General features: G+C 38.3%; 1 protein-coding gene across 1 annotated transcript; it reads left to right on the top strand.

Annotated features, from left to right (window-relative positions):
* The first annotated feature begins 13,285 nt into the window (after positions 1-13,285).
* LOC123463581 (prothymosin alpha-like) lies at positions 13,286-13,672 on the top strand. Its single transcript, XM_045159726.1, has one exon. The coding sequence runs from the start codon at positions 13,286-13,288 to the stop codon at positions 13,613-13,615; it is 330 nt and encodes a 109-aa protein (XP_045015661.1). The 3' UTR covers positions 13,616-13,672.
* The last annotated feature ends 289 nt before the right edge of the window (positions 13,673-13,961 follow it).

Here is a 13,961-nt window from a genome sequence, read left to right as displayed (position 1 = left end):
CTCATTAGCATAGATGCAAAAATTCTCAACAAAATATTAGAAAACAGAATACAAGAATATATCAGAAAGATCATTCACCCTGACCAAGTAGGGTTATCCCAGAGATGTAGGGATGGTTCAATATATGCAAATCAATAAATGTAATACATTATATAAATGGATTGAAGGACAAAAATCACATGATCATCTCATTAGATGCAGAGAAAGTGTTCGACAAAATCTAACATCCCTTCATGATAAAAGTCCTACAGAGACTGGGAATAGAAGGAACATACCTCAATATAATAAAAGCTATTTATGACAAGCATACAGCCAACATATTACTAAATGGGGAGAAACTGGAAGCTTTTCCACTAAAATCAGGAAGAAGACAAGGGTGTCCACTGTCCCCACTTTTATTTAATGTAGTACTGGAAGTCTTAGCCATAGCAATAAGGCAAGAGACACACATAAAAGGGATACAAATTGGAAAGGAAGAGATCAAGTTATCATTATTTGCAGATGACATGATTCTATATATAAAGGACCTGAAAAACTCTACCAGCAAACTGTTAGAGCTGATAAACACCTACAGCCATGTAGCAGGATACAAAAAAAATACACAGAAATCAGTAGCCTTCATATATGCTAACAACAAACATACAGAGGATGAAATCAGAAAATCACTCCCATTCACAATTGCATCAAAGAAAATAAAGTACCTTGGAATAAACCTAACCAAGGAAGTGAAGGATCTCTACAATGAAAACTTTAAAACACTCAAGTGAGAAATTGCAGAAGATACTAGGAAGTGGAAAAACATCCCTTGTTCCTGGATTGAAAGAATCAATATTGTGAAAATGGCAACCTTACCAAAAGCAATCTACACATTTAATGCAATCCCCATCAAAATTCCAAAGGCATTCTTCATGGAAATAGATAAAACAATCCAAAAATTCATCTGGAGTCACAAAAAACCTCAAATATCTGAAATAATACTGAGTGACAAAAATAAGGCTGGTGGTATCACCATGCCTGATTTTAACCTATACTACAGAGCCATAGTAACAAAACAGCATGGTACTGGCACAAAAGCAGACATGTAGACCAATGGAACAGGATAGAGGACCCAGATGTAAGTCCAGGTAGCTACAGCCACCTGAAATTTGATAAAAATGCCAAAAATACTCATTGGAGAAAAGACATCCTCTTCAGCAAATTGTGTTGGGAAAACTGGATATGTATCTGTAGAAGGATGAAAATAGATTCTTCTCTTTCTCCATGAATAAGAATTAAGTACAAACGGATTAAAGTCCTTAACATCAGACCGGAAACTCTGAAACTGCTAGAGGAAAAAGTAGGGGAAACTCTTCAACATATTGGCCTTGGCAAAGAGTTTCTGAATACAACCCCAATTGCTCAGGCAATAAAACCACAGATTAACCTCTGGGACCTCATGAAATTACAAAGATTTTATATTGCAAAGGACACTGAATAAAGCAAAGAGGCAATCTACAGAATGGGAAAAAAATCTCCACCAGCTATATATCTAATAGAGGATTAATATCTAGGATATACAAAGAACTCAAAAAGTTAAATAATAAGAAATCAAACAAGCCAATTAAAAAATGGGCTATGGAGCTAAATAGAGAGTTCTCAAAGGAAGAAATATAGATGGCATATAAGCATCTAAAAAAATGTTCTGTGTCCCCAGTCATCAGGGAAATGCAGATTAAAACTACATTGAGATTCCATCTCACTCCTGTCAGATTGGCTACCATCATGAAAAAAAAATGTTCATAAATGCTGCCAGGGTTGTGGAAAAAGAGGAACCCTTCTATACTGTTGGTGAGAATGCAATCTGGTCTAGCCATTGTGGAAATCAGTGTGGAGGTTCCTAAAACTTCTAAAGATTGATCTACCATATGTCCCAGCTGTAGCACTCCTAGGCATATATCCTAAGGCCTCATCTCATTTCCTTAGAAGTATGTGCTCAACCATGTTTATTGCTGCTCAATTTATAATAGCTGGGAAATTGAACCAGCCTAGTTGTCTCTCAACTGATGAGTGGATAACGAAGATATGGCACATTTATACAATGGAGTTCTACTCAGCGGTAAAGAAAAATGAAGTTATGGAAATTGCAGAAAAATGGATGGATCTAGGAAGGATTATACTAAGTGAGGTAGCCCAGGCCTAGAAAGCCAAGCACTGCATGTTCTCTCTCATATGTGGATCCTAGCTGCAGATGATTAGGCTTCTTTGTGAGAAGGAAAAAACTCAGTAACAGAGGCCAGTAAGCTAAAAAAGAGATACAAAGGGAAGAGAAAGGAAGGGAGGAGAGTACGTAAGAGGTTGGTATTGTATATATTTAAGTAGAAGAATAGATTAACTGGTATAAAAAGGCCCAAAGTAAGGTCAGGAGAGGAGACTGAGTAAAGGAAAGGTGGAGGCAGGGCTAATCAAAATCTAAAAGTATATAAATAAATAATATGGAATTCTCTGATTTTGGACAATGGAACACTCAAGAGCCATAGATCATTGCCAGGTAATTTTCAGTGCCAGGGATGGGATACCTTCTAGTGAGTTGTTGGCCAGGGAGGTCCCTTATGCCCCCAAAACATTATAGGCCATTGCTGAGGCCTTTGTTTTTACTTTTTGCAATGAGAAGGGAAAGAAGTAGTAGTTATGGAAACACCTGAAAGTTAATCACGTCAAAAGCAGTAAAGTAGAAAAATAGGACATGATAGTTGAGTTCTACAGTGGAGAAGGAGGAAGCATTGTCCATCAAATTGCTCTTGAAGATTTGTCTTAGTGTTTGCTATTGTCACTAGATAGGGGCTAAAACATACATTTTTATCACTTATTGGACAGTATTTTCTAGTACCTAAAACATGAATGATGTCAATTTGATCTCTGGAATGTGAAGTTTTACTTTTGACTTTTGTATGGCTTGTGACCAATTACTTCCCTCCTTAGTAGATGATACTGGATAGATAAACCTTGGCTAAACTCTACAGCTATATTGTACCCTCTGTACTTCCTTCCTACACAAACAAGACTATATGACACTCATATACTAAACTATAAAAGTTTCAAAATACATTGCCATTTCTGAGCTGTCCACTGATTGAGACTTAATCACTCTAGCTACAGCATGTTTTTTTGCTTTTATTTTTTTATTAGACGTTTGACACCAATTCCTTCCTCTGTGATTCAGTTCCTTTTTATTTGACAACTTAGGTTTGTTTTAGGAGTGATGAAAAAACTCATCTAATTAAAAGTTACAGATCATAAAACTTTATTCAGTGGTAAAGCTAATTTTCCTCTAAACTATTGAATGTCAGATATTACTTTTCCAGTGGGAGTGAAGGAAAAGACCTTGCTCAGCCCTCTCATAATTAATGTAAATTGTCACTGAGAAAGATTGAAAGCTATAGAAAATATCTTTAGTATGAATGGAAATGTCATCACAATAGATAATGAATATTATATTCTGAACCATATATTTAAGTAAGATGATGAAAAGAAAGTATAATCTATAATCTTTTGAGAACTAAGTGAATGAGGCCCAATCATCTTAGAAATAGTTTGTTGCTTAGGGGTTTCACCTATTGTTGTGAGATCTGAAGAGTTAGCAGCATTTGTACTTGGGGGAAAGGGAATAGGCTAGAGGAGGAATGTTTGAGAGTAGATACCTGAAAGTGGTGACTTTTCATCCTCCTATATGTCACAAACAATCGTGCTAAGTGTATTTGGCCATGGAAACGGACTACACATCTATTTTAATTGTTCTTAAACAAATAAAACTGTAATAAAGTGAGTAATTTTTAAGCTTTAGGTATTTTCTTTTTCTGGAAGTGGAATTAGTTTATAAGATAACCCATCTTCCTATACTCATGATACTTGGTTTTCTGCTATATTGTCATAAGCTATGGGAATCTTTGGGGGCATTTTTTAAACTTCTGTTTCTTTGTGCATCAGTTGAAATAGCACAGTATATACAATTCATGTTCATTTGTTTTCCCACTTAAAAAATGAGGTAAGTCTATGAGAACAATTAGAATGTGCCCAGTGTAGATTAAACACTTGGTAGGTATTAGTTATTATTACTCAGTATTCATTTGTGCATTACATGCTTCTTAAGTACTTATTAGAGTTAGGGTGCTGACACTAAATTAATTCAAATAATCTTGATGAATAAACATCAGTTCTTTCATAGTATCATTAGTGTATATAATAAGTTGAATATTTTTTTTAGGCACTGAGGGCATAGCACTTAATAAACTAAGTTCATGTGCTCATGGAACCAATACTGTAAGAATGATGGATGACAAAAGCAAGTCCAGGATAGGATGCCAGGAAATAAGACTTGGAATGAAAATTTCTCTTAAAATAGTACCTGGAGATAGACATAGAATCTAATACTCAATGGCTATGGTCTAGATAAAATAAAGGCAAACAGGAATCTAAAATAAAGGTTAAAAGCAGTTTTCACTGGTGAAAAATCTAGGTAATGGCTGTGGTGTTAGTGGTTAAAATTATGTATGGAGAGTTCACTGGGATGTCAGTAATCAAGAATCAGAAATTGGGAGCTTCTTAGCTCAATGACATTTCCTAACTTAGCATTGGCCTATAACCTGGAGAAGACTTAAAATAAAATCTTAAATCATACAGAATACAGATGTCACAATAAAACATAAGGTGAAGACCAGATTAGAAGTTCATTAACATAAAATATTTTTTGGTTTATAAATAAAGGATTTCTATTCTGGAACTTTAGGAGTTTTTGTTTTCCTTTTTTTCTAATAAAATGAACTGTGCTTTAATAAGCATCCTAAATATATCCTAATATTAATATTGAAAATTTCTTTAACAAAATATATGTTTCTGATAAATCTCACAAGACATTATATAATGATACAATAAAAACTGAATGAGTATTTTAGAGGATAATAGACTGGTCTTTAGAAAAATATTTGTATTTTGTAATATAATAATGAACCTCCAGGGCAACATGAATCCAAGTAGCATTCTTGTTCAGCAAAGTTGTCTATAAACATTACATATGGAGCTGGAGAGGTTGCTAAGTGGTTGCAACATTTCTTTGAAAAGCCTGAGGACCCAGGTTTGGTTCCCCAGTACCCAGGAAAAGTCAGATGCACAAGGTGGCGCATGTGTCCGGAGTTTGTTTGCAGTGGCTGGAGGCCCTGGCATGCCCATTCTCTCTCCTTTTTTTTTCTCTTTTTCTCTATCAAATGAATAAATAAATAAAATATTAAAAGCTTTATATATGAAGCATTAGGTCAAATATTCTGAATGAAGACTCATTTTCCTATGTTCTATACTTCAGTGTGCCCTTACATATATATCTATAGTAACAGAAATAAGTTACTTAAAGGACAAATAACGTCCCTCTTCTGTTCTTGGTTCTGTGACTGGTAGCCATGTACAGCACCATGACACTCTTTATGCAACATTCTGTAGTGGCTGCATTAGAAAGATGAGCCCTTGGATGAAAAGATAAAAAGGCTTTTTTTCCCAATCCATAGATACTTTGATCTGTCTAAAGACACCCTGTTAAAGAAGAGATACAGAGAGTCAGATGCATAGGAGGAACTTCCTACAGAAAATTAGTGTGGAGCTGTCATTAGAAACCATAAGTGGAATGAATACCTTTCTTCTCTGGGTAGATAGATGCTAATAAATTATTGTTCCTTGTGTGAAAGCACATTTCAGGCAGTATTATATTATATTTTAATGCTGTTTTGAGGCAGTGTTTCTGCAAGTAAGTAGATTGTCTCTAAGTGTGGACATGCTGATCATTCTTTTAAAACATGACTTGTTTGTTTTTCCAAGTAGAACTTAAGAAGTTATGGGACAATATATTGCTTTGTCTAGAGAGTCAATATAGTTGGGTAGTTGTTATTGCTGAACACCTGCTGGAGACGGAGAAACCATGGCTCTTGCACTTCCTATTGCTACATTGTTTAATCAGTATTAGGTGCTAACATAAGGACCAGTTCACTGTCTTCTATGTGGAACTGTAATTTTCCTTCCTTACAAATGGAAGTCACCACAAGCTGGCCCTTCTTTTGTTGTTTTGCTTGTTTACCAGCAATGCTGTCTAGTATCAGCTCAAAGCCATGATTCCAAATCCTTTGTACAGATGCTTGCTGAACATTCCCCCACATAAGTGGTGTTAAATGTTCAAAGAGCTGTAAAGCTTTTGAGTCAAATGACTTTTTCTGAAACACATTTCAGAAATATTAGCACTGAAACAACAGTTCTAATAGTGCAAACAGAATTAGTGAGCTAAACTATATGTACAGATTAAAGCTATGGCCCCAAACTACGCTGGGAGTCACCACTTACTTCATTACCAATAACCATGGACTTGCTAAAAGACTCTTTCTTATTTAAGAAAGTTGTTATACCAGTAATCTTAGCACTGGGGAGGCCAAAGTAGGAGGTGTTGCTTAGAGTTTGAAGTTAACCTGGGCTACAATGAGAGGCTCTGTGTCAATAAATTAAATAAATAAATCAATTATTTATTTATTAAATTTTAGGGCTTTAATACATATGTGTTTTTTAATATTGGTGCGTAATGTGAGAAGTGTGACTATAGCACTTGGACTGTGACCTGAAATATATTTGGTAATAGTGGGCATGCAATTGCTTTAGATGTAAGCTGGAATAGCCACAATTCATGAAACACTGTTTCACTATTTCGGTTTTTTTTTTTTTTTCTGTTTGAAAGAAAGACTGGCAGATGAAGTTATGGTCAATGTGAATATGTAATAAGAGTTTTATCAAATGATTTTTTAAAAATAGAGCATAAATTTAAAGTCATATAATGGTATGTGTTAACATTTAAATGGTCTATATACCTAGCAAAGTGATATTTCCCAAATAGTCAATAGAAGATACTATAAAAGAATACATGGATAAATGATCCATTTAAAATGCAAGATGACAGGGCTGTAGCGATCTATTAGCCATTAAGGCATTTGCCTGTGAAGCCTATACGGACCCAGGTTTGATTCCCCAGTACCCACGTAAGCCATATGCACAAGGTGGCATCATGAGTCTGGAGTTCATTTGCAATGGCTAGAGGCCTCTGGCATGCCACTTCTCTCTCTCCCTAATAAATAAAAAATTGAAATAAAATAAAATGCAAGCTGGCCAATGGTTTTGATGTCACAGCTCATTCAAATTACTTATAACATTTAAGAATGCTCATGTTTTGAGCAAAGAACTTCCAGAATTATCTGAAATGATTATTTCCAAAACTTCTTCCTTTTCTCTTTATATATCTCAATATACTGCATTTTTTTCTTCCCTTCCTTCCCCTCTGTACCCATTTTCCTTTCCTTCCCCCTTCCTTCCTCCTTCTCCCTCTCTCTTCCATTTTTTTTGCATTTGTTTGTGCATGCTGTGCATGCATGTATGTATGCATTTTCATATATGTGTGGCATGCTTGTGTGCAGGTGAGTGGGTACATGCACATAGAGCCAGAAACTGACATTGGCTGGCTTCCTTGATCAGTTTTCTCCTGAAACTGGGATGTCAGAGATCAAGAATCTGAAATGTATTTATTGAGATGAGGCCTCCATCTGAACCTATAGCTTGCCAATCAGGCTGGTGTAGCCAGTCAGCTTGCCTCCTAGATCCCCTTTCTCTGCATGGATGAACGGATCTCCTCATAGGGCTCCTACTCTTAGTATTGGAAATGCAGGCATTTTTATTAACTGAGCCATCTTCCCCCAGTCCCTTTTATATTATGTCTTTTTTTTTGAGACAAATTCTCATCATGTAGTCTTGACTCTTTGGCCTTGTACTTGTAGCTACCCTCCTGCCTTTGCCTACCAAGTGCTAGAATGATAGTTATGCACCATGCCCAGCTTGGAGTTTCTTTATATCCTTCACAAACGTCATATGGTAATATATGAAAACGGAAATATCTTCCAGTATTTCAGACATGATTGAGATTTTCAAAACAAACAAGCATTCATCCTTATCACTAACTCCATTTTTTGCTGTCATTTAAGAGATGACATCTGGTGCAGTTATTGTACTGATATAGACACTGCCTCAAGATGTGAATATAAGCAAGCAATTTACCTGACTGTATCAAGGTATGTTGCAATAGCTTTATGAAATCTCTGGGATCAAATGTTTGAACAAAATATATAAGATTTATTTAGACTGTGTTTTTTTTTAATTTAATTTATTAGTTTTCTTTTCAGTAAATACAGGCAGTTTGGTACCATTATTTAGGCTCATCTGTGATCTACCCCCTCCCATTAGACTCTCCTTGTTAATGAAAATGGGTCGTGCATTGTGGAGTTAGCCCTCAGTTATTGGTATGATAAATGTCTCTGCAAATCATAACCCAACATGTGACTCTGACATTCTTTCCGCCCCCCTCTTCCGCAAGATTTCCCTGAGCCATGTTGGGTTCATTTTTGGTCTGCTTCAGTGCTGCGGTGTGTTTTTTTTTAATCATATTGCTACTTAAGAAAGTAGTTCCTAAAAATTGTAATTTTTGTGGGAGGAAAGGGTTTATTTTGTCTTAGAGACTCTAGAGGAAGTGCCTTGACAGCAGGTAAAATGATGGCATGAGCAGATGGTAGACATCACCTCCTGGCCAACACCAGATGAACAACAGCAACAGGGGAATGTGCCAAACACTGCTAAGGGGAAGCTGGTTGTAATACCCATAAGCTGACTCCCAACAATACACTGCCTCCAGGAGGCTTCAATTTTAAAATTGCCACCAGATGGGAACCTAGGCATTCAGAACATATAAATTTGTTGGGGGGGGGCATTTGAATTGAACTTCCATATTCCACCCCTGGCCCCCATAAATTGATAACCACACATGATGTAAGATACAATGCATTTATCCAACTTTAAAAGTCCCCATAAATTTTATCAATTCCAGTGATGTTCAAATATCCCTGTAGTCCAAGGTCTTTTAACCATAGTATGCACACAATAAAAATTCACACTGCAAAAGATGGCATTGGACATGGTAAAGAAATATTCAACCAATATGAGTTAAACACGGCAAACATCAAACTCTGTAGCTCTAAGTCCAATAACCTTAACCAGAGATGAATCTCTGGAGTTCCAATCCCCCCCACCAGCTAGGCTAATCACGGTCCCCCCAAACTCCATATTGTGCCAGAAGCTTTCATTGGCAGCCATCCCATAGTCCTGGCATCTCCATTGGGTCTCCACTGTAACCCACAGTCCATCCACATGGCTTCATCAGGCCTACATGCAGGTAATCCAACAAGCCTGCTTCACATGCCCATGGCCATTTCCAAAATACAAAGCTGTGTTGCAAATCAATGACCCTCTCTTTCCTGCATTTTTTATACTTCATAATACCAGGTTGGCTAGGATAAAGCATACTTTGATGAACAGTTCACTCCTTCAGCATTCAGGACCCTTCAAAAGACTGCATTCTTCCTGTTGTCCCAATGCACTTCAGCTGTCCAAATCTTAATAGTTGTAATCTCTCAAACAGTTGGTAGCTGAATGGACAACAGTTTTGGTCCAAATATTTCATTTTTTTCTGTTCCACATCCCTCTTCTCATATACCAATTCATTTCTACTCAATGAAACCCTGCATAAGTTCTCAGGACACAGATAAGCAGAATTCTGTAAGCCTCTCACACAAACTGTTTCTAGCCCAGTCCAGGCAAAACTCCTTCTCACCTCACTTTCACCTCTGACCAGAATGGCCCATCAAACTGTATTTACAGCATGACAAGGCATCTCTTATGTCAAAGTTTCAAATACTTCCACATTCCTTCTGCAAATGAGTTCCAAAAGGCCAAAAGCCATATAGTCATGTTCCTAGCAGCAATGACACCAATTCTCTGCACTAGTTTTACTGTTGCAGTCAGGTTCACTTTGCTGGCAGGAAACACCTGACCATGAGTAGCTCGTAGGAGGAAAGGGTTTATTTTGGCTTGCAGACTTGAGGGGAAGCTCCATGATGGCAGAGGGAAATGATGGCATGAGCAGAGGGTGGGCATTGCCTCCTGGCCAACATCAGATAGCAAAAGGAGAGTGTGCCTACAAAATGCAATTTACAAAATACTAAAGAATTCCATCCTCTCATGAAACATATAACTTGCCATCATTGTTAGCTGAACATTGGTTATTAATTATAATCGCACAGTTGGTATTTTTAATTTTCAAGAGTAAAAGTGAGATGGATAATTTCTATGGCATAAATCAATAAGTGTAACTTGTCTTATTACTTATCCAAACATTACTAGCTTATAAATGCTCAATAATAATTAAATTCAGATGTCTTTATTGACTCTAATTCCCATTAAACTAGAACTATATCCTTATTTTTTTTAGAAATACATACCTGTAAGGTTCAGAGGCCCTGAGTTTTTGCTGATCCATAATTCATCCCAGACTACATCAAGAAGACACTGTGCCATCAGAGAATGGAGGTGTGGCAATGATTTTCTTTGATTTATACTATGTGCTCCTTCTATCTTACTATTAAGGAAGATAATTGGGGGATTATCCAAATTCAAGGCAACTGAGAGAGGCTTTGAAGAGATCATGTGAGAGCTTACCATCTCTCTACTAGGTACTTAGTAGTATAATAAGTTTCGATATCTAATTCTTGCCTGGCAAACCTAAGGGCAGTGGATCAGAGGGATAATTGAGAGTAAAGAACATCTCTAGTAGAAAAGAGGATGCCAGATGTTTCCCATAACCAATGTAGATCCCCAAAAGCAAAGCTGTTCTGAGGTTGTTGCAAAATGAATTCCACCCTATGGGGCTATTTGGGGTGGGACAAAAGAGTCTAACAGAAAAAGTATATATGTAAGTAGAAGAACAGATTACTGGGTGTGGAAAGTGAGGGGAGAGGAAGAAATTGAGTAAAGCAAAGGTGTGGGGAGGGTTAACCAAAATCTAAGAGGATATGAATAAGTTATATGGAAACCTACTTTTTTGGACAATGGTGCACCCAGAAGGTATAGATTGTTATTATAAAATTTTCAGTGCCAGGGATGGAATGCTTTCCAGTAAGTTATTGGCCAGGGAGTTTCCTATTGCCTCCCAAAACATTACAGACCCTTGCTGAAGCTCTTGGTTTCCCACCAGGAATAGATGGTAAGACTCTATTGCTGAAGACTCCACATACTTGGGCTGCAAGGTCGTTGAGAAATACTGCTTGAGCTGAGCTGAAAACCTCCCCTGTGTAGATAAGCTGATAGAAAGCTGGAAAAAGCTATGCTGAAAATGGTTCCATGTCAGAGAGAGAAATAACCAGTGGTGATAAACAACAGTGGACACTGCACACCTTAAATTTTGCCAGCCAGGCCAAAAGAGTAAACAGATGCAATAAAGTCATGTCTGTGATGAGAGAAAGCAACCACTCTCTAATTGAACTGGAGGCCTGCTCCAAGGGAGGGAATACGTGCCTGATACTGAAAGCTATGACAGGGAAACTCATAAGCCCTCAGGGTGCAACATCTACTGGTATGTGGTTAAATGTATACACTATGGTCACCAAACTGCCCAGTAAACACTTTTTTAAATGTTCATACCCATATATTAATGCTACTCTCACTTTTGGTTAGAGGATCTTCTCTTTTCAGATAGTGGTGACCTTGGCATGACTCAGAAGGCACCATAGTGCTGAGAAGAAGTGACAGAGGAGTGCTCAGCAAGTGCTAAGCACTGAAACGTCTCTATCACACCTTTCAAGGCTCAGGGTTCATTGCAGAAGAGGTGTCAGAAAGACTGAGAGCCAAAAGAAAGGTAGGACTCCTTAAAATGCACTCTTCCAGACACAAAACAGCCTGGATACCCATGACCTCGCAGTTCCTGACACTACCTACACAAGACCATCATAACAGGAGGAAAAGATGACTGATTGAGAGGGGTAAGGGATATAATGGAGAGTGGAGTTGCAAAGGAGAAAGTGGAGGGAAGGAAGTACCGTGGTTTATCATTTATAATTATGGAAGTTGTCAACAAAAATAATAAAAAAAAACAGGGCTGTAGAGGTGGCTTAGTGGTTAAGCCACTATTATAATCAATAACCAATGTTGTGAAGCCTGACCCCAGTTCAAGGCTCGATCCTCCAGGACCCCTGTTAGCCAGATGCACAAGGGGGCGCACACATCTGGAGTTTGTTTACAGCGGCTGGAGGCCCTGGCACACCCATTCTCTCTCTCTCTCTATCTACCTTTCTCTCTCTGTCTGTCCCTCTCAAATAAATAAATAAAAACAAAGAAAAAAATTTTAAAAATAATAAAAAACATATTAAGCAAAGATAATAAACCAATTGGGAAAATGCTATCAGCACTGCAGAAACAAATATGCATTACCTGAGACAATCAAAAAAGAACAAGAAAAAATAGAATAGTAGCCAACAACTGTGTGAGAAATCAGGGCTGGTACCCAGAGAGATTTCCATATTAGGGGAATGGCACTCTTAGTTCTTGAGAAGAATCATAGCTGTCCCTCAGGAGAGAAAGAACATGAACAAATGCACCTATTTAGACAAATACAAGATTTCAACCCCACCAGTGAACTAAATGAGGTGGAAGACAAAGCCAGGATATCATAGGATACTGTCACCCTGTGTTGCACTGCTTTGTCCTTTTGCCTCTATCATCACCTTAAGCTCATGCAGTTCTAAGACAGAGGAAGAGAGACACATTAAGCTACAGTGCAACTCTCATAGCACCTGAGATTGGACATTTTCAACACACTGAAAATGAGAATATCTGTTAATTATGCATCCCTTTTAAAACTGTAGGGATTCTTCCAGTTAAAGAACTAAATATCAAGGTGAATTTAAGAGGAAAGTTTAAGGAAGAATACAGCTGATTTTTGCTTTGTCTACTGAGCATAGTTTTTTCAATATGATAATTGACTGTGAGTCTTTATTTTGTGGAATAAATTTAAAAAAAACATTTTATTTACTTTGAAGAATATATCGGCATTAAGGTGAATTTAATTTTTTTTAACTGAAAACATTAAAATAGCCTATAAATAGTGGTATAATTTTTAAAATTTCTAACATGAATAGTTTGTTTTGAGTAAAGAATAGACTACCGCCCTCCCCCAGGCTGCTCAGAAAAGCCATCTTTGCATTGCTCCTGGTCTCCCTCTCTCCGCTCGCTGCGGACTCCTCCGCCGCCTGCCTTCCCTCCCTCTCTCCGGCCGCGGACGCCGGCAGCCTTTTCGCCCGTCTTCGAACTCTCGCTTTCTCCTCGGCCCGCGGCACCGGCTCCCCGGCGCCCCACCATGTCAGACGCGGCTGCGGACACCAGCTCCGAGATCGCCACCAAGGACTTGAAGGGAAAGAAGGAAGTCGTGGAGGAGGCAGAGAATGGAAGAGAAGCCCCTGCCAACGGGAATGCTAATGAGGAAAATGGGGAACAGGAGGCTGACAACGAGGTAGATGAAGAAGAAGAAGGTGGGGAGGAAGCGGAGGAGGAGGAAGAAGGTGATGGTCAGGAAGAGGATGGAGATGAAGATGAGGAGGCGGAGGCAGCTACGGGCAAGTGGGAAGCTGAAGATGATGAGGATGATGATGTTGATACCAAGAAGCAGAAGACTGATGAGGATGACTAGACAGCAAAAAAGGAAAAGTCATTGAAAAAAGGCCACCGTGACATATTCACCCTCCACTTCCCGTCTCAGGACCTAAAAAAAAGGAAAAGTCATTGAAAAAAGGCCACCGTGACCTATTCGCCCTCCACTTCCCGTCTCAGGACCTAAAAAAAAGGAAAAGTCATTGAAAAAAGGCCACCGTGACATATTCACCCTCCACTTCCCGTCTCAGGACCTAAAAAAAAGGAAAAGTCATTGAAAAAAGGCCACCGTGACCTATTCGCCCTCCACTTCCCGTCTCAGGACCTAAACGTGGTGACCTTCACCCGCCCGCCAGCCACGGCAGCGCCGCCCGCAGGCGACACAC

Source organism: Jaculus jaculus, chromosome 9, assembly GCF_020740685.1.
Source record: "Jaculus jaculus isolate mJacJac1 chromosome 9, mJacJac1.mat.Y.cur, whole genome shotgun sequence".
Lineage (NCBI taxonomy): Eukaryota > Metazoa > Chordata > Mammalia > Rodentia > Dipodidae > Jaculus > Jaculus jaculus.
Note: the sequence above shows the minus strand (reverse complement) of the source record. Positions and strands in the feature narration are given on the sequence as shown.